The sequence below is a fragment of the Pinus tabuliformis genome, chromosome 8 (assembly GCF_031772625.1).
Source record: "Pinus tabuliformis cultivar Carrire ecotype Pingquan chromosome 8, CPIR1, whole genome shotgun sequence".
Classification (NCBI taxonomy): domain Eukaryota; kingdom Viridiplantae; phylum Streptophyta; class Pinopsida; order Pinales; family Pinaceae; genus Pinus; species Pinus tabuliformis.
In genome coordinates this window covers 2,070,098,491-2,070,118,688 of record NC_142294.1, presented here as the reverse complement: position 1 = coordinate 2,070,118,688, position 20,198 = coordinate 2,070,098,491, and the positions used below count along the sequence as shown (strand labels likewise).

At 39.3% G+C, this 20,198-nt stretch overlaps 1 protein-coding gene across 3 annotated transcripts in view; it reads left to right on the top strand.

Moving 5' to 3' along the window:
- LOC149244781 (centromere protein O) overlaps nt 1-19,481 on the top strand; it is a 190,475-nt gene extending 170,994 nt beyond the window's left edge. For 2 of the 3 annotated variants that reach the window (XM_089374992.1, XM_089374993.1), the window contains exons 12-13: nt 18,669-18,856; nt 18,961-19,481. In XM_089374992.1, coding sequence (XP_089231118.1) covers nt 18,669-18,856; nt 18,961-19,055 — 283 coding nt within the window. In that variant the 3' untranslated portion in view covers nt 19,056-19,481. Of the gene's footprint in view, nt 1-18,668; nt 18,857-18,942 lie in introns of all 3 variants that reach the window. The other variant, XM_089374994.1, reaches the window with a different exon arrangement.
- The last annotated feature ends 717 nt before the right edge of the window (nt 19,482-20,198 follow it).

Genomic DNA, 20,198 nt, shown 5'->3' with positions numbered 1-20,198 from the left:
TTTTTGTAGCAACCCTAGTTAAAGGAGGAATGTTGTCGCCTTCAAGTAAACTAGGGGTTTGGACAATGAGTGGAGTCACAAGAGGAATGCTTATAGATGTCGTTAATGAATCAATTCCTCAATGATTCACTAGGGAGGTAGACCTTCTTCCTCCCCGACAACGGCGCCAAAATGTTACTGCTCAAACTAGTAGGGGACCTAAAAGGGACCCCTAAAGGGACAACTGCTAGAGCAAGGGCAATAATGGAGACTTAGCCCACTGTCACCTCAACTAAGGCTCACTACTCATGGACTTTCATTGATGGGAGGAGACCTGGTATATGGAAAGTCAGCTATGAAGGATGAATCAACAAATGGATGTGAAGTGACTTGAATGATCCTTTTCCTAGAAGGAGGTTAAGGATGGAGCTTGCTTTCTCTTCAAGTAAGGTACAAAGCTTTCTATGAGAAGGATATGAGGATTTAAGGGCTAGGTTTAAGGAATGTGTCTTTAAACAGCGTTTCCCAATCCCTAAAATCCTTATTGAACTTGGTTTCCCAAGTGGTTCTTGAAGAATTAACTTTTCAAAGGTATGGGACTACACGGGACCAAGTGGACCCAACCTAGGTTAAGGGGAGGGAGTTTAGCAACCAATGATGATCTTAACCTAGACAAGGAAGGGGAAAGGTCTTCAAATTGATCCTATGAGGTACTAGCCTAGGGAACACTAGGGCAAAGTGTGATCTCGGAGCTACGGTTTGGGATATCTCACAATCCCACCATCAAATTTTCTTCAAATTTGGAGGAGACCTTGAGGACACACCAACATAGTAGAGGCTAGGAGATCGAACTTTTTCTATGGCTACTTTGTTGGGAAAGTGATGCCCTAGGTGGCCTAGCGTGGCTAGACCTAGAATGAATAGGGAAAGGTGAAGAAAAATGGTTCTTTGAGTGACCACCTATTAGTAGACCAGTGCCTAATCCCTTGGGGAGAATGGAGTCTAGGAGAATGATGAGAAAGGATTTCGTTTCTTGGGCAAGAAGAAGTGACCTTAAAGCTTTATACTTCGCTTTGCAAAAAGAGATGGCTTATCAAGACAAATTCAATGGTAGAATTATCCCTAGGAGATTTCATTCAACATACATGGCACATACATTGAGAGATGCTATATAGAATCAATAATTCTGGAATTTCGCAATTATGCAATGTAACAATTGGCCCTAGTATAGCGAAAATCCCATTCCAATGCATAATACAAAGTAAAACAAGAATAACATTAAATGTGTGTACTTACATGTAAGAGAACATATCCAACCATCAATACTTTGACAATAAAGAAGCTTCAAGATAAGATAACCCAATCCAAACGTCAAAATTCATCCATGCTCCAGTTCATCCTCCAAGAAAGAAGTGCGAAATTCTCAAGAGAGATAAATGATCCAATCCAAAGTGATGATGCAAATGAATTCATATTTCTCCTATTTATACACTCATTAGGAGTTCGAATTACGTAATTTGAGCCTACATGAGCCCATCAACAAAAATACTGTGCAAATAACTATCTATTGGTGACAAGCCCACCAAAGTAGTTCATAAATAAAATAATAAGCCTAGTTCAAACAAACCTTAAATGCATGTGATATAGCTCTGAAATGGAGGGCTGAAAATGCAATCAAACCTTGTTGTGAGGAAGGCCGAGAGACCTTCAAATCATCATCAGCAAATATATTACAAGTGGATAGAACCAGATGCTCTAGATATACACAAGCTGCTGTTGAGGTGATTGAAACTGAGTTTGAGCAACCTTTAGTTGTAAGCTATATAGGTAACAAAGATCTTTGCCATGTCGTATAAGATTCATCTTGGACAAGGAATATACTTCAGAAAAACTTGTAGCTCCAACTCTCATGCACAGGGGTGATGGGTTCAGATTTCCACATAGGTTGTGCCACAAAGAGTTTCACTTTTGCAAATATTGTGCCTCTGAAAAACCATAGTCATCACAACCTTTAAATTACTGAAAGAATACCCAACAAAATCACAGATACTTCATCCTGAGAGAAATGCACAGTAGATTAGGTGTTGCATTGCTCTTACTCTAGCTTGGGCTTGTCCTCACCTGGCTTTGATACCATGTTAAATTTAGGATTAACATGTTCTTAGGTTAGGTCAATTACTTTAAAGATCCATATTAGCCCAATTTACATTTTCATTTCAAACAATAACTAAAGAAAGAACATAAACCAGAGATGCAGAAGACAAACCAAGACAAGAGAACACAAGATTTGGCACAAGCCAGGGAAAAACCCTTGATCAATTCTTCTTTTATCAATATCAACTATTCAGAGAGAGTGAGTACAATATTATTTCCCTTAGATAAGAGGATGACCCGAACAATAATGCAATCCAGACATTCTGCCAACAACAAACAAGTGTGAGCCCTGTCCAATGATAACAATGGTCATGGCATGGGAAATAAACCTCTGTTGAGCTTGAACTTCTTCAACAGAAGAAAGTATCTTGGATAGGGTTTATTTTCTGACTACTACAACTACACTACTTATCTTCAAACCTCCTTTCAGGACAACAACTACCCTTCTAGAAATTCAGACCATGGTCTGAGGCTGATCTGAGCTTGATTTAACCCTTAAGCAAGCCACAAAACCCATATACTGATTGACACAAAGACTGCGGTCTTACCTGGGTAGACTCTTGCCCTTTATACCCTAGTCCAAGATAATTTAGACCTACGACCTGCCTGTAATAGTCTCCCAGTGTTGCGTCCCACCTTCACAATAGAAGCCCTTCACAAAACAACCCACAACCTTCCTTCAAATAGCCCCTAGGCCTCTGGCTATCTTTCTATATGGTCTTAGCCTGAGGAAGAAGTAAAACACTGCCGGAACAGAGCTCAAACTATCCCAAACTAGCCCCAAATAGCCTCGGTCTCCTACCTCAGTATCCTGGCCCAACAAATAGCCCTGCGATGGTGAGAACCTAGCCCTTCCTCCTTCGTTGGTGCCATCCTCCTTATGCGGTCATTTCAGAGAGAAAGATATGTGTTGAAGATGTGTGTAATGAGGTTGAAGACACCTCTATATATACAAATCGTTGGGGGTCAAATGACGTGACCATTGGGCTTGATGAGCCTACATAGAGGTGAGGCCAACCTTGATAATTTACATGAGAGAGGGCATAAATTCAAAAACCCATTTCTCCTTATCAAAATTTGACAATCTTTAGGTCGATTTTGGTCCTCTCGAAAAGAGGAATTCAATGCAATAATCATCTCCAACAGAAGCGCTGTCCAGTAGTGGACTTTGGCCCTAGTTTTTGGCCCTAGTTGCCAATTTTAACATTGTTCCAAGTAGACTTCCTCCTTAAGTGAGCCATGCAAGAATGCAGTCTTGACATCCATTTAATTTGGGCTCCATCCTTGATTAGCAGCGAGAGCAATTATAGATCAGATAGTGGTATATCGAGTAACTGATGCAAATATTTCGTCATAGTCCACTCCTTCCTTTTGGGAGAAGCCACGAGCTACGAACCTTTCCTTATATTTTTCAACACTTCCATTAGCTCCATGTTTAATTTTGTAAAGCCATTTTGTGGTGACCATGGACTTGTCCTTAGGTCTAGGCACCACGTCCCAAACATCATTCTTCATGATCGATTCATATTTCTCATTCATTGCATCTTTCCATACTTGGTGCTTTACAACTTCTTTGAACGTGCAAGGTTCAACTTGAACTATAGTACTCATGGAAACCAAGTATCCTTGATACCTGTTTGGCTTCTTACTTTCGTGAAATGTCCCTCTTGGAGAAGTATGCATTTCAGCATCTTTGGGAGTATCTTTGAGCCATAATGGTCTTTTCCTTGAGGTAGAGGGATCACTAGGAGGTGGATCAATAGGATCCATCGGGCCATCAACATCGGGCGTAGGCTCATCCATCGGAGGATCTTCTTGTGATTTTGTAGCAACATCATCGTTGTCCTTCCTTGAGATGGGGAGATCTCTGTCTTTCCCGAGGGTAGTGTCTTAATCAAAAGTAACATATCAACTTACTTCCACATCTCTGACTAGGTAAATTCTATATGCCTTTGAATTTTCATTGTAGCCAACAAATATACCTTTCTTCCCAGAAGCTTCCAACTTATTCTTGTTCTCTTTAGGCACATGAAAGTATACCAGACAACCAAAGATTCTAAAATGAGAAAGATCAGGTTTCTTACCAATGAAGACTTCCTTGGGTGTTTTGAAATCCAATGCTTGACGCGGGCTCCTCCCCACAAGAATTTCGGTAGACCTTGATCATAGATCATGGCACAGGTGGCTTCCATGATTGTTCGATTCTTCCTTTCAACAACACCATTCTACTCAGGAGTGTATGGAACAGTTGTCTCCCTCTTAATGCCAACCTCTCTGCAAAAGTCATTGAATTCATTTGATTCATATTTGGTTCCATTGTCGGTCCTCAATGTCTTGATCTTCTTCCCTATTTGATTCTCCACCAATGCTTTGAAAGAATAGAACCATTTGAACACTTCATCCTTCCTCTTCAAGAAATAGATCCATGTTTTGTGTGATAAGTCATCCACAAAGATTGCATAATATATGTATCCTCCCGTTGAGGTTATGGGAAGGGCACTAGATAGGTAAGAAAGGACCAATTAAAGACTATTAGTTGTTGTACTTTCACTAGAAGGGAATGGTTCCTTTGTATGTTTCCCAGCTGCACATCCCTGACAAACTCCTTCATGGTTCATGTGAAATTTGGGCATCCCTGTGACCATCTTCCTTACCCCAGGTAAGGCTTTGTAATGTAAGTGGGCAAACCTTTGGTGCCATAGCTCACAATGAAGAGAAGCTCCCAAAGGACTTCCACCAAATTGATGGAGACCATCAACCCTAAATCCGAGAGTAAATGCATATTTAGGGTTTCTATGCCAAATACATACCTTTCCATCAATGAATACTACCTGAAGCCTTTGTCTTCCATTTGCAGAAATAAACACCAGGTTGTTCTTCAAATCGGGCACATACAATACTTCTTGTAGATGTATGGTTTGACCATGATTTAACTGAAGAGTGACAGTTCCTATGCCTTTCACGGCATAGGTGGCATTATCTCCAAGTATAATCTTTAGATTAGTTTTCTTCTCAACTAAATTTGAGAGGGCCTCCTTGTATCCATTGAAGTGCCTTTAGGCTCCACTATCAATCAACCAATGATCTAAAGTATCCGAAGGAGAGGAAGTAGATAGAGTAGAAATAAGGTAAAACTCATCTTGTTTTTCTACAACATTACTATCATCACACTTGGCATTTCATGTCTTTTTGGGAGGTCGACCATTTCTATCTTGAGCAATTGGAGCGTTCCATTTTCCTTTGTTTATTGTACCCGTTGTTCCTTTGATTTCCATTGCTTTTGTAATATTTGTTGTTGTCATCATCCCTTGGAGGATTCTTCTTGTGAGGGAACTCTCTAGCAGAGTGGCTGAACCTGTTACAACTGTAGCATCTTCCTTTGCCTCTTCCTTTGAATCCCTTCTTATTAGAATATTCCTATTTAGTATTTAATGCTCATTCCTTTTAGCTGTTGCTATTTGTATTCTTTTAGCAGTTTCTTAGATGAAACTGAGTGTTTCCATATTCTACATAGAAACCTGATGTTTCTATTATTGTAAATATCTCTGTATTATCATTGAGTTGTTTGCTCATTCCAAATTAATTGATTCAACATTCTTTTATGGTATCAGAGCGAGGTTAAGAGATTTCTTGAACAATTATTCTCTCTGCATCCTAATCTCTTGAGTCCTTTCTAAGGTCGAGCCCTCTGTAAGCCAGGTAGCCTTCACTGAGTCTTAGCCTTGGCTTTGCTCACTGTGATAAAAGCTTACAGTCGTCCATCTCGATACAGAAATGGATTCTTCTCCTGCTTTATCATTTTTTTGAGGAATTAATCTTGTGGCGGTGACCGTTTCGTAGGAGCGGGATTCGTTTTCTGGCTGGCCAATTTGCACTCATCTCGTCTCCGATTCCTCTATGGACTGTTTCGGCATTGGGTTTACAAGTTAGCAATTCTGCTGTGTTTTTTCATCTGGGTAAAGTCGACTTGTGATTTCTCGTCATACACGCCATCTCCGACAAAGGCCTTTTCGGCTTCGATGATTTCTTCGAATTCTTCTCTTCGAGATCAAATTTGAGGCGCCTGAGAGCGCTGACGGTGCTGGAAAGGCGATCGAAGACCTCAATCTCACAGAAATCATCTTCCTCCTCCGCAATCAAATTGGCGAGTCTCCTAAGCTCGTTCTTGAGCTCCCGAATAGAGCGAAGGCAGTTTTGTGTGTGAAGGCAGTTTTGTGTGTAATTTCTAATATAGGAACCCGAATACATTCAGCTCTGGGGTACTCAATTCCCGACGCGACCAAAATCAATGCATGACAAACGTTGAAGCCGAACAGAATGCGTAGAATCCTGCCCTCCTTGAATCGTATTTGCACTATTTTTTTCTGAACCTACGGCTTTCTGCTTAGGAAACAGAAGCTCTATCCACTGATACATGCAATCTTGCAATTCTTGAAATCGCCTTGAAATTAAAGCCCGGTAATTTTTTGCTCAACGTGAAACTTTGACGGCATCTGGTTTTTTTAAAAACGACGGCTCACGTATTTTGGCACGCCCGATATTTTTTGCTCACGTATTTTGGCTCAAGTATTTTGGCAGCAGAAGCGGTGGGACCAGAACCCAGTCTACGTATTTTTCAGTCTACGTATCAGTCCAAGCTTTATATGTATGTGTTGAGAAATGTGCCGACTTATAACAGCTGAAGCCGACATATCTGTGGACTGATATAGATATGAAGCATGGTGTTGACTCTTGCACATATTCTTTTCTAGAACAGAGTGTGAAAAAGTTCAGCCTGAGACAACGTTTTTTTTTTTTTGAAAATTCAGGACTGTATAGTCAGTGAAACCTACTCTATTGCTACAGCAGTGTAAGGGTACAGCTACAGCAGTGGAACCTGCTCTATTGCTACCTTTTCTAGACTGTGGAGATATATATATATATATATATATATATATATATATTTTTTTTTTTTTTGACTTCTGTATTGTCTTTTGGAAAATGGCCACGCTCACCAATCTGATGTTAGAAGGAAATCAACGCTTTAATGGCAGCAACTATAACATTTGGAAACAAAGAATGTTGACCATTTTTGAATACAGGCGTCTTGATCAGCTCATTTTGGGCAAAGAGCTTCGTCCCGGTACAGCTGGTACCGATCAAGATAAATTTGATGATCGAAATCGAGAGGCTGTTATGCTTCTCAAGCTCTCTGTCGCTGATGATCAGTTACCTCAGATTCCTTCTGGCAAGACAGCTGCCGAAATCTGGCAACAGTTGAAAGAACTGCACGAGACATCTGACAAAAGCAGAGCCTTTTTTCTCAAAAATCAGTTGTTCTCCATCATGATGGACGAACATATGTCTTTACAGGAACATCTCAACAAAATTAAAGACATTCGAGATCAGCTCGAAGCCATTGGTCGGACCATGGAGGAAGAAGATATGGTAGTCATTACTTTGAAAAGTCTACCGAAATCTTATGAACACTTCATAGAAACACTCAACATTACCACCACAAATGTTGATCTGAAGTTTCCAGATTTATGTACCAAACTTCTGCAGCAGGATCGGTGGAAACAACAGTTTGGTAGTAGTGCTTCATCAGTGTCCTCGGAAAATGCATTTTCTGCAAAATATCAGTCCTCTCAGTCCTTTCAGCAGAAAGGCTCCTCTCAGCGTTTTGATCCTGCTAGGAAGAAAAGTGTGCAGTGTAATTACTGTCACAGGTTCGGTCACATGAAGAAAGATTGCCGACAGAGGATTGCTTCTGAACAGAGGAAACAGGGAGGGCCACATCAGACAGCAAATGTTGCAGAACATTCCGAGCAGACAGAGTCTGCCTTTTACGCCTTTATGGCTAAAAGGTCTTCAGATCCTGTTCCTTCCTCTGCATGGTACATTGATTCTGGCGCATCACGTCATTTCTCTCACAGGCGTGACTGGTTTATTGACTTCTCACCTTTCAGTGATTCCGTGGTATTTGGCGGAGGTGAAAAGTACACAGTAGTTGGCAGAGGTACAGTTCAAATTCAGTCTGGTGGGCGCACACTTATATTTCTGAATGTATACTATGTTCCTGGTATGGAAATTAATCTGCTATCTGTCAGCCAGATTATGAGGAATTCTCCTCAACTTGATGTAGTGTTCAGTACCCACAAGTGCTCCATTATTGACAGGGAGACTAGTTTAACAGTTGCTGTTGGCCTAGAGGACCATGGTCTACACAGGCTACTTGACACCGGTGACTCTCCAGAAGTGGCTCTAGCAGCACGTATCTCCTATCAGCACTCTATGGCATCAGCGATATGGGCATCTCAATATGCAGTATCTCTCTCAGCTCTCTCGGGAGGGACTTGTGTCTGGATTACCTGATATTCAGACTCAGCAGTTGGGGGTATGCAGCGCCTGTCAAGCGGGAAAGCAACATCGGTCTTCATTCAAAAATGGAGAATCTTGGCGCGCATCTAAGGTACTTCAGTTACTTCATGCTGATATTTGCGGTCCTATGAATACAGCTTCTATCACTGCTTGCAAATATTTTTTACTTATTGTAGATGATTTCAGTAGAAAGATGTGGGTATATTTTTTAAAAAATAAATCTGATGCTCTTAGTACCTTTCAGAAGTTTAAAACCTTAGTGGAAAAAGAATCTGGCTGTAACATCATGACCCTTAGGACCGACAATGGGGGGGAATTTTGTTCTTCAGCGTTTGCCAACTTCTGTGATATTCATGGCATCAAACGTCAATTAACCACTCCTTACACTCCTCAGCAAAACAGTGTTGTCGAGCGTCGCAATCGCACGGTTGTTGAAATGGCTCGTTCCATGCTACAACACAGGAGTGTTCCAAACAAATTCTGGGTTGAAGCAGTATTTACTGCTGTTTATCTTCTTAACAGATCACCCACTCAGGCTGTTACAGGGAAGACTCCTGAAGAGGCTTGGTCTGGCCGTAAGCCTAAGATCAGTCATCTCAAAGTATTTGGCTCAGTTGCATATGTTTGGATTCCAGCTGCTAAGCGCTCTAAGTTGGATTCCAAAAGCCAGAAACTCATGATGACAGGGTACAGTGATCATCACAAGGCCTATAGGCTGATAGATATAGCCACTGGTCGTCTTAGCTTCAGTCGGGATGTAGTATTTGATGAAGACAGAGGATTCTTTCAGTCTTCTTCTTCTGAGCAGTGTTCTGAGGATCAGCCTCACAGTGTTCTTCTTCCGGCCGGTCCACCTGATGGGAGGGATGATGTAGCATCAGTATTTGATAATACTCTATCTGAGCTTCCTCTAGAAAATAACCCTCCTCTTGCGGCCCCTATTGCTCTTGAGTCTTCTCCACCTCCTGATATTGGTTCCTCTACTCCTGATATTGCTTCTTCTACTCTTCGGCCTAAATGGTGGGCTAAAACCATTGGTGATCTCCGGGATGATGAGCTCCTTGAAGGTAGAACTTCTAGACATAAGAACAGACAACAGTCTACAGTCAATTTTGCTCTTATGGCTAACCTACACAGTACTTTTGAGCCTCAAACCTATTCAGAGGCTAAGGGTACATCTGAGTGGGAACAGGGTATGGAAGCCGAATTCCAGAGCCTTCAGAAGAATCACACATGGACACTTTCTGATCTTCCTGCAGAAAAAAAACCCATAGGTTGCAAATGGGTGTATAAAGTGAAATACAAAGCTGATGGAACCATAGACAAGTATAAAGCTCGTCTTGTGGCTCGAGGGTTCTCACAAAAGGAAGGCATTGACTATGAGGAGACTTTTGCTCCTACAGCCAAGATGAGTACCATAAGGCTTATGCTTGCCCTAGCAGCTCAGTTCAATTGGAAAGTTCATCAGATGGATGTAAAGAGTGCTTTCCTAAATGGTGATCTCCAAGAAGAAGTCTACATGACGCAGCCTCCAGGATTCAAGGTTGCTGGTCAAGAACAGAAAGTGTGTCGGTTAGCTAAAGCAATCTATGGATTGAAACAAGCTCCTCGGGCTTGGTACATGAAAATTGATCAGTACCTGACAGATCAGGGTTTTTAGTGGAGTCCATCTGATGTAAACCTGTATATCAAGCATACTGGTGATGATATCTTGTTTGTGGTTGTCTATGTGGATGACCTTATCATTACTGGCAGCTCTGCACATTTGATCCATGGGATCAAACAAGATTTATGCAGCACTTTTGAGATGACTGACTTGGGACTTCTTCATTACTGTCTGGGGGTTGACGTTTGGCAGACTGAAAATCAGATCTTTCTCTCTCAGTCCAAGTATGCCAAAAATCTTGTGGATAGGTTCAGAATGCAGGATTGCAAACCGGCCACGACTCCTATGGAACCAGGGCTCAAACTTTCAGCACAGTCATCCTCTCCCCTTGTGGATGAAACTTTATTTAGGCAATTAGTGGGCAGTCTCATCTACCTTACTGCTACCAGACCTGACATCAGTTTTGCAGTAAGCTACATTTCCCGCTTCATGTCAGCTCCTAAAGCTGATCATTGGCAAGCAGCAAAGCGTGTGCTACGATATGTGCGTGGCACTTCTGATTATGGTCCCCTATACACTCGAAGTTCCAAACCTATACTCCGTGGTTACACTGATTCTGACTGGGCCGGTTCGGTTGATGACCGTAAATCTACAGCTGGGTATGTGTTTAATCTAGGATCCGGTGCTGTTACTTGGACTAGTAAGAAGCAACAGGCAGTGGCTCTCTCCTCAATAGAAGCAGAGTATCGGGGAGCAGTTAAGGCATCCTGTGAGGCAGTTTGGCTTCGACGTATGCTTGCAGATATGCATGTTTCCCAGACAGGGCCCACTTCTTTGTTTTGTGATAATCAGGGAGTGCTCAAACTTGCCAAGAATCCAGTCTTTCATGAACGAACAAAGCATGTGGAAACTCATTGCCACTACATTCGCCAGCTTGTTGAAGACGGCTCAGTTCAGTTGCAATATGTTTCCACAACAGAGCAACCCGCCGACATTTTCACCAAGCCTCTTGGTCCTGGTAAATTTGTAAAATTCAGAGGATATATTGGTGTTGTAAATAGATTGAGCATTAAGGGAGGGTATTAGAATATTCCTATTTAGTATTTAATGCTCATTCCTTTTAGCTGTTGCTATTTGTATTCTTTTAGCAGTTTCTTAGATGAAACTGAGTGTTTCCATATTCTACATAGAAACCTGATGTTTCTATTATTGTAAATATCTCTGTATTATCATTGAGCTGTTTGCTCATTCCAAATTAATTGATTCAACATTCTTTTACTTCTTAGATGCCCTTGACCTTGTCTGCTTGGACCAACATCATTCTTCCTCTTTGCATGTGTAGAGAAAGGTTCATTTCCATTTTTAGATTTATCTCTCTCCATCATCCTTGTCTCCTCTTGAGTGCATCGAGCCAATAATTCATCGAAACCAGGTTTCTTGTCATTGTTGAAAATGATGGTGACAAATACATCCCATGGTCTCGGAAGACCTCCAAAAGCAATGAGAGTGAGCTCCCAGTCAAAAATAACTTCTCCAATAGATAGCAAGTCATTCTTGATTTGAGTTATTCTCATGAAGTAGGATTGGCTAGATTCCTCTTTATTCTTCTCGATATTCTTCAACTTGTTTTTGAGAAAGAGGATTTGATTTGCATTGTTCACTTTGAACATCCCAACCAGTTTATCATACATTTCCTTAGAAGTTCCCATATCAGAAATATAGGCAACCAAATGATTTTGAATGGAGCCAATAATAATTTGCATCAATAGTAATCAAATTTTTCCCTAACTAGAAAGTCAACAGTAGTCAAAGTCTGGTCAAACTCTTCCAAAACTGCTTTGTCAAAGGAGAGAGGAACTTGACCTCTCTTGCTGGTCAAAGTTAGCCCAAAACAATCAGCAAAACAACATTCAAACACAATCATCCTGACGTCAACATTGTGGTCAAATAGGCTTGTGGTCAATGTAGGTCAAACAACCCAGAATTCCTCTGGTCCTCTGCCAGTTAATGCAGCTTGGTCAAACAGACTCAAACCATCCAAAAGCTCAGTAAAATCTGGTCTAGAGAGCCTCGGTCAACGGTGGTCAAACTTCAACTGAAACAAAAAGTCAACGCCCAGTCAAACTGCGTCCTGAAATCTGCACATGTGAGAGAAATAGGCTACGTACACTTGTACGACCCAATCAAATGAGGAGAGAGAAGATTTGATGAGTTGTGATGATGCCAAATGAGGTTTGAGGTCTCTCTTATTTATATGAATCCATGTAGGTCAAAAGACATGTCTCTTAGGCTTCATGAGCCTACATGATGTTGTGGCCGAACTTGATAATTTGCATGTGTGGGCTTCACATCAAAAACATATTTCTCCTTGTGCAATTTCAGTGAACTTTAGGTCAATTTTATTAATAACTTGAATGATGATTGTTACATAGAAGGGCCCTTGGCTTATATACCACCTAGGATGCCTCATGGTGAAAGGGCATGATGTTCTGATTGTGCTCTTTTGCCTAATTAATCTATAATTACAAAATTATTAAGTTTTTACATAACATTGCCTTCCTCTCGAAAAGATGCTTTGTCCTTAAAGCATACATAATGATCGATGTTGTTGATAAAACGATTCTGTCTCCCAGGAAGCTTCTTCTTCTGGTAGGTCTTTCCAATTAATAAGGTAATCTTTGATTACTTGTGATCACAACCCCTTTTCCCTAGTAGAGATGATACCTTCCGGTTCTAAAATGATCTTCCCTTCGTCATCTAATGTCAGAAGTGTTGTCTGTGCTAGGTGGTGTTTTCCAAGTGCTTTTTTAAGGCAAGATACATGGAAAACGTTGTGAACATGTCTTTTTTCGGGAAGGCTTAAGTTGTATGTTACTTGGCTAATCTCTTTGTTAATCTGATATGGTCCATAGAACTTTTGTGCTAATTTGTTTTTTCCCTTCTGTTTTAAGGACAATTGCTTGTAAGGTTGAAGTTTATCAAATACCCATTCTCCAACTTCAAATTCTCTCTATGTCCTATTTTGGTCAGCCTGCTGCTTCATACGATTTCTTGCAATATTTAGATTTTCCTTTAGTGCTTGGACGACCTTTTGGGTTTTTTCTAACTGATCGTTAACTACTGGAAGTTTTGTCTTGATAATGGCAAGGTCCTTCCATTTAGGAGGTTCGTAATCGTACAGAGCTTGAAATGGAGTCATTTTCGCTGAAGTGTGGTAAGTGGAATTGTACCACCATTCGGCGAGATGTAACCATTGAGCCCACTTATTTTGTTTCTCTGTTGCATAACAATATAGGTATGCTTCTAAACATTTATTGGCAACTTCTGTTTGACCATCTGTTTGAGGATGGTATGTTGAACTCATGTTGAGGTAGGTTCCTATATGTTTGAAAAATTCCTTCCAGAAATTACCTTTGAATTTGGCGTCTCTATCGCTAACAATGACCTTGGGAAACCCATGTAATTTGTAGACATTCTTGCAAAATATCTTAGCGATTTGTTTTGCTGAGTCTGATTTCCTCATTCTAATGAAGTGTGCATACTTGGTGAGTCTGTCGACTACTACGAGAAAGTTTCTCCTTTCCATCAGACATAGGTAACCCTTCGATAATGTCCATTGATATTTCCTCCCACTTTTTGATTTGGAATATTTAAGGGATGGAGCAGTCCAGGTGTCATAATGTTCTCATTTTTATTTCTCTGGCATTTATTGCATTCTTCTATGTATTTTTGAATATCACTATTCATTCCCTTCCAGAGAAACGATTGGTGTGCATTATAGCAGGGAAATGATTGGCATGCATTATAGTAGGTTTTAAAGAAACCTATATGTCCCACTGTCAGTGAGTCATGCGACTCTTTGACAACTTTGGCTTTAAATTTAGAATTTGGACTTAGGTAAATTCTCCCTTTGTACCATAGAATATCGTTTTTCCATTCAAATTTTGAATTTTGAGGAGGGTTATTGATTATAGCACTTGTTTCTGGATCTTTTGCATACTCACTTCGAATTTCATTAAGCCATTCTGGGACAACAATTGAAATTACAAGTAATGATGATTCTTCATCTTTCTTGGACAAAGCATCTGCTACTACGTTGTCTTTCCCTTTCTTATGTAATATATCCATGTCAAAGGCAACAATTTTTTCGATCCACTTTTGTTGTTCTATAGATAGTGTTTTCTGTTGGAGGAGGTGCTAAAGACAATTATGGTCTGTTCATATTAAGAACATACTTCCCAAGAGATATTGCCTCCAATTAGCTAATGCATGCATCATGACGAGCTTTTCCTTATTGTATGTAGACTTGAGACATTCTCGCTTGTTGAGCTTCCTGCTTTCATACGCTTTTGGATGACCATCTTGCATCAATATTGCACCTATGCCAAAACCTGAAGCATCACATTCAATTACAAAAGGTTTTGAAAAATTTGGAGTTGCTGATTTCCGCCTTATGATGCCATTGAAAGGAGTTCTTTTTCAACAGATTTGTAAGGGGTGCAAATACATGAGCATAATTTCGAATAAACCTTCGATAATATCTAGTCAACCCTAAGAATCCTCTAAATGTGGAGATGTTAATTTGTTTGGGCCATTCTTTTATTGCTTTGATCTTATTAGGATCTACTTTTACTCCTTCCTTGGATATTATGTGTCCAAGGTACTCTACCTCTTCTTTTCCAAAGGTGCACTTGGACATCTTTGTGTAGAATTGAAGTTTTTCTAATATAGAGATAACTTGCTCCAGATGTTGTAGATAGTCTTTCCATGTTTTACTATAGATTAGAATATCGTCAAAGAGAACTATCACAAACTTCCTTATATATGGATGAAATACCTCATTCATGGTGGCTTGGAAGGTTGTTGGAGCATTAGTTAATACAAAGGGCATTACCTTAAATTCATAATGACCTTCATGTGTTCGAAAATTGGTCTTCGCTATGCCCTTTAGCCTTATTCTGATCTAGTAGTATCCTGATCTCAAGTCCAATTTTGAAAAGTATTGGGCTCCATGAAGTTCATCTAGCATTTCATCTATAAAGGGAATCATAAACTTATTCTTAATCGTTACCTTGTTCAGTCCTCGATAATCTACATAGTCTAAAGGATCCATCCTTCTTTTGGACTAAAACCACTGGAGCAGCATAAGGGCTTCTACTCTTTGAGATGATTCCACACTTCAAAAGATCTTGGACTAATCTTTCGATTTCAGTTTTTTGATGATGTGGATATCTATATGGCTTGATATTGATAGGGTTTGACCCTGATTTGACTTTGATTATGTGCTCGATTTATCTTTCAGATGACATTTTTATAGGAAGATCTTGGAACACCTTTTTGTGTCTTTGAATCAGTTCTTGAACTTCAGGTGTTTCTTTGCGAACCAATCTTGAAACCAACATCTCCCTCTGGTGACACTACACTAGATAAGCTTGTGCTCCCTTCCAGATCAACTTCATCATCTGGTATGACAATACAATTTGATTCTGAGCGGGTTGGATCCCATATAACATGTATTTCTGTCCCTCCCATCTAAACTTTATAAATTGCTTTCAGTGGTTGGCAGAGCAAGTGCCTAGGGTTTGTAGCCATTGGATACCTAAGACCAAATCCGCTCCTCCTAATGGTACAATGTAGAACAGAGATTCTAGATTGTGGTCATGAATCTGTAATTTGACTTTATGGCATTTCCCTAATTTTTCAATTTTCTTTTCGTCAGCTACCATCATTTTCATGTTGGGCATGGGATATGCAAAAATGTTGAGCTTTTTCGCTTATATACTGCCTCCAGTGCCTTTTGGTGAAAGGGCATGATCTTTTGTTTGTGCCCTTTTGCCTAATTAATCTATAATTACAAAATTATTAAGTTTTTACATAACACTCAAAAAGAGGAATTCAATGCAATAATTATTTCCATCAAATGAGCTCTCCAAAGTGGAATTTGGCCATAGTTGCACATTTTAACAGTCCCCTTTTCACCCCTTAGATTTTTATAATGTTTCCCTAGGTGAATTTAGTCCCCTTGTTAAAATTTTCCCCACTTTAGCTTACAAGAACCATGTTAGGCTCGCGGACTCCATCATAAGCATCCAAAATGGTCGGGGCCATTATATTGGAGCTTCCTGATACATAGAATGCTTTTCTAGAGTACTAGGAAGTTGGACTTTGCTTTCAGTTGGAGATGATAAATATTGTACTCATAATTTATATTAGAAAAGTATTGGGTGGTTTTCTTCTTGGCAGGGTTTCCACCTAAAAGTTTCTTGTTTACTGTTCTTGTGATGTGATATTGGTATATGTTTGATCTGACGCTAATGACATTAATGCTCTGAAAGTTTAATAATTAACTAATTGAAGTGAAATACTGATTCACCCCCATCTCAGTATTTCCAACAATGCAAGCCCCAGATCTTTGTCTCCTAAAATGTGTGAAAAGTGCTTAAAATAATCACTCTCTCCAATCTGTGTAAAACTGTGTCTGAATCATCACTGAATCCATACTGCAACCAGTCTCACTGGTAAGCAACCCCCAGCCCAAGAAAAACTATATTAGTGTATCTCTATGAACCTCTGGGCTCATGAAATGTGCTGCTTATTATTGCCCCTCCAGATTTGCAAAAGGGGGCAAGTGTAGGGGTTAACATGTCCACAGTCATAGTTAGCATGCATTTGTTTATCCCAATGTTCGTTGCATTCTTGTTAAATTATAGTATCATACTGTCTTTCTGTGGATGTAGCTAACAAATGATATAAATTATCAAAGAATGTGAATCTATAAAAGATTTATCAATATCGTAAAATCCTTTTTTTTTCCTAGCAACACCCCTAGGTGGGCCCACTTGAAGGGGCCGCATGCCCAGTCGACTGTCGGAGCCTAACCCTGATGGACCCAAGGAGAATTGAACTCATGCCTCATGAAAGAAGGCAAAAGACTTGGTGGGGGAGGGGGAGGGGGGTTGATTCAACCAACCGGGCTACACATCAGGGCTCAATATTGTAAAATCTTGTAAATTAACAAACATTAATAAACTATTAAACAGATTATTTATTTAGCATATAATAAATGAAGCCATTACCGATATACAAGCTTAAAATTGATGCAAAAAATATGTAAATTGAAAAACGTTATTCAGCAGTGATATGGATGCTTAATTGTCCCTGATGATATCAAGTGATGTCCGGGCATACCAAATCCCATTGAAGGATGACCTGGCATTCTCTCAAAGACAAGAAATGTCCTTGGCAAGGTATGTTCCTTTGATGCCCCAGCTTCCCTCAGATGACGGAATCATAGGGGACAACTCCCTCATTCCTGGGGTTGCGCCCCACTAGAATATAAGTTATTTTATACTACTTCCTGGTGTGGACACCAACCTGAAGAAAACACAGCTATAAGTTGCTGCCATTTATGAGGCTTTGTAAATGTGGCGCCATTTAATTTTAAACTAAAACGCATAATAACTTGCCAGCTGGTCCATATGAGGGGCACCTTAGTCCCTTTTAACTTCATCTAACCATTCAATTACAAATATATGTAGCACAGAAGCATTTTTTAATACAATTTAGAATTGAATCATGGCTAATCAAGCTCACATCTAAGCAACCACTTGGAATTGTGATCTAGTACCTTCTCGTGGACAATTACGTTCAGCTACAGGCAATTACTCCTATGTTATTTATCAGTTTCCTGCATGTAATGATGAGGTAAATGATACAAATTCGTGGGATTGTAACATCTACTGCAAGTAATCTTGTAGTACTTGATTGGAAAGGTGCAAAATAATGGCACGCTGGTGCTGCGGAGTTAAATGAAGCTGGATAAAATTTGATTGTAGAAAATGTACTGAAATCCATGAAAATGGTTTCCTAAGGAATATAGGTTGGAGGATACCAGATTAACAACCATATTCCTAATATGGAGAATTCTCGATTAACAATCATGTTCCTCATTCAAATAATGATGATCTTATGGTGTCCCAAAAGGTCGTCTTTTCAAATAAAGGTTTTATGAATGGACAGTGGGTCACCTATATGTAAACTGAGGTCGATGCTCTATATTGGTACACGTTTTTGATATGCATTCCTTTCTTATGGCTTAATGATGGATCACTTAACTTCCACTTTTTGAGTTTTTTATGTTGTTTCCGTATGATGTAGCACAAATATTTATGTTCAAAGTGTTTGACCCTCATGGTATGTTAGGATGCCCTTTGCATTAATATCTACAAGTCTTTCATATGTTGAATACCGCTTACAGGCCTTTTAACAGAAATATAGGTTTATAGGTGGATAAAGAAAAACAAACAATCTCTAATATGTGAAGGGCCCAGACTGTTTGGTTTTCCTAGATTCTGGCATAACTTTTCTGCACTATTGTTGGAAAATATGATTAAATCATGGTTGGATATTTAACTTTCTATATATATATATATATATATATATTTTTTTTTTTTTTTTTTCTTTCAATTCAATTTTTTTGGATAATATGATTAAATCATGGTTGGGTAATTAACTTTATATATATTTATATTTTTATTTTTTCTCTCACTTCAATTGTTTTTTGTAACAGTAAGGTTACTGTTGGTCTCTCTTATGACGATATTCGCTCAGAGTTGCCAACTCGAAGCAAAGTACTGGCATGGCCTCTTCACTATTCAAAGGCAATGGAAGGAAGTATTGGGAGACAAGGAAGTAGATCATGGCCATCTCATCTTCCATATGCTGAGGATGCTTTGAGGACAATTAGCTTACCCCAGGGTAAGAAAACTTTATTTTGTTCTTGTTTTAAAAAAGGTTAAATTCATTTGTATGGAGGGGTGATTAAATTATTCTGATGAGATTAGATTCTATTTGATTTCCAGCATATGCGGAGATTGGACTCAATTTGCAAGGTACTCTACGCCATATTTTCCCTTCTTCAGGAGCACTTCCAGTTCGCTCTTCGGGAGCAGACTAGGCGATCTCTGCTGATACTGCAGCACAGATCCTTGGATTGTTTCCTGTGAATGTGCTATAACTTTAATGAATTGGCCGTAATAGAATTAAAGTAATTCATCGATAGAGAATGTGAAGGGGGGATCTTCCTGACTTTAAAGCATATGATGAAAAACTAATTAGGAAGGTGAATCTGATTTTATTTGTAACATATGGAAGTCGAATCTATCTAAGCATAGCATGCATTGGTACTGTATTCATAAATCATTCCAAGTCATTCTGGTTTCAATTAAGATGAAGAATCTTTATGACATGTCAGGATGAAAGGTATAATGACCTGCTTTATGAAACCCAGTCACAACTTGCACAATTTAGGTTTTTCTAAAACCATTCAGCAAATTATGCATTTAAGTCTCTAATCAATTTTTCATTCTGGGTTTAAATTTAATGTTGCATCATAAACATTGTCAAACTCAGCTAACAACTTAATTTTCAGGGTTTTATGTGTATTGCTGTTGAACCTGAGTCCTTAGCACTGTGATATTCTGTCGACCACTAGTCCACATCCCAATGAATCGTTTAACTCAATTTGAAATTGTAAACCTTTAAAATGCCATCTATCAAGTATTTGATTTTTTTGTCTGTGTTGTGACAAGATATTCTAGGTCAAATGATGTATATTGTTATGGTCCAAATTTTTATTTAATATTATTATATTAATTATATCTAATTTTTAGATAGGGTAGCCTAGTAGGGTCAATTGGGTTTAGCTTGGGTGGTCAAGAGGAATGATTGTTATCTTCCCACTTGAGTTTCATTCCCATTAGTGACATCTTTAGCTCTTAATGTGTACATTATTGAAATGGCTTCGAGCCTTGTCGTTGAATGGCCTTGTGCCTTGAAGATTCTAGGGTTTAGATTGGGTACCATCCTCAAAATGAGGGGAAATACTTTGGTTTTTCCCTTGATGTGTAACCTGGAAGAAGAAAGGGTGGTCTACTAGTGTAGGAATGTCATAACCCTTTTATCTTCTATACATAGATCAATGAGACTTATTTGAATATTCATCTTGTATTGTGTATTTGGGTATCTTGTAATACAGGTTTCCCCCTCAAAAAGGCCATATTAGTCATTCACTTATCCACATTATTTAGGCGTTTCATTA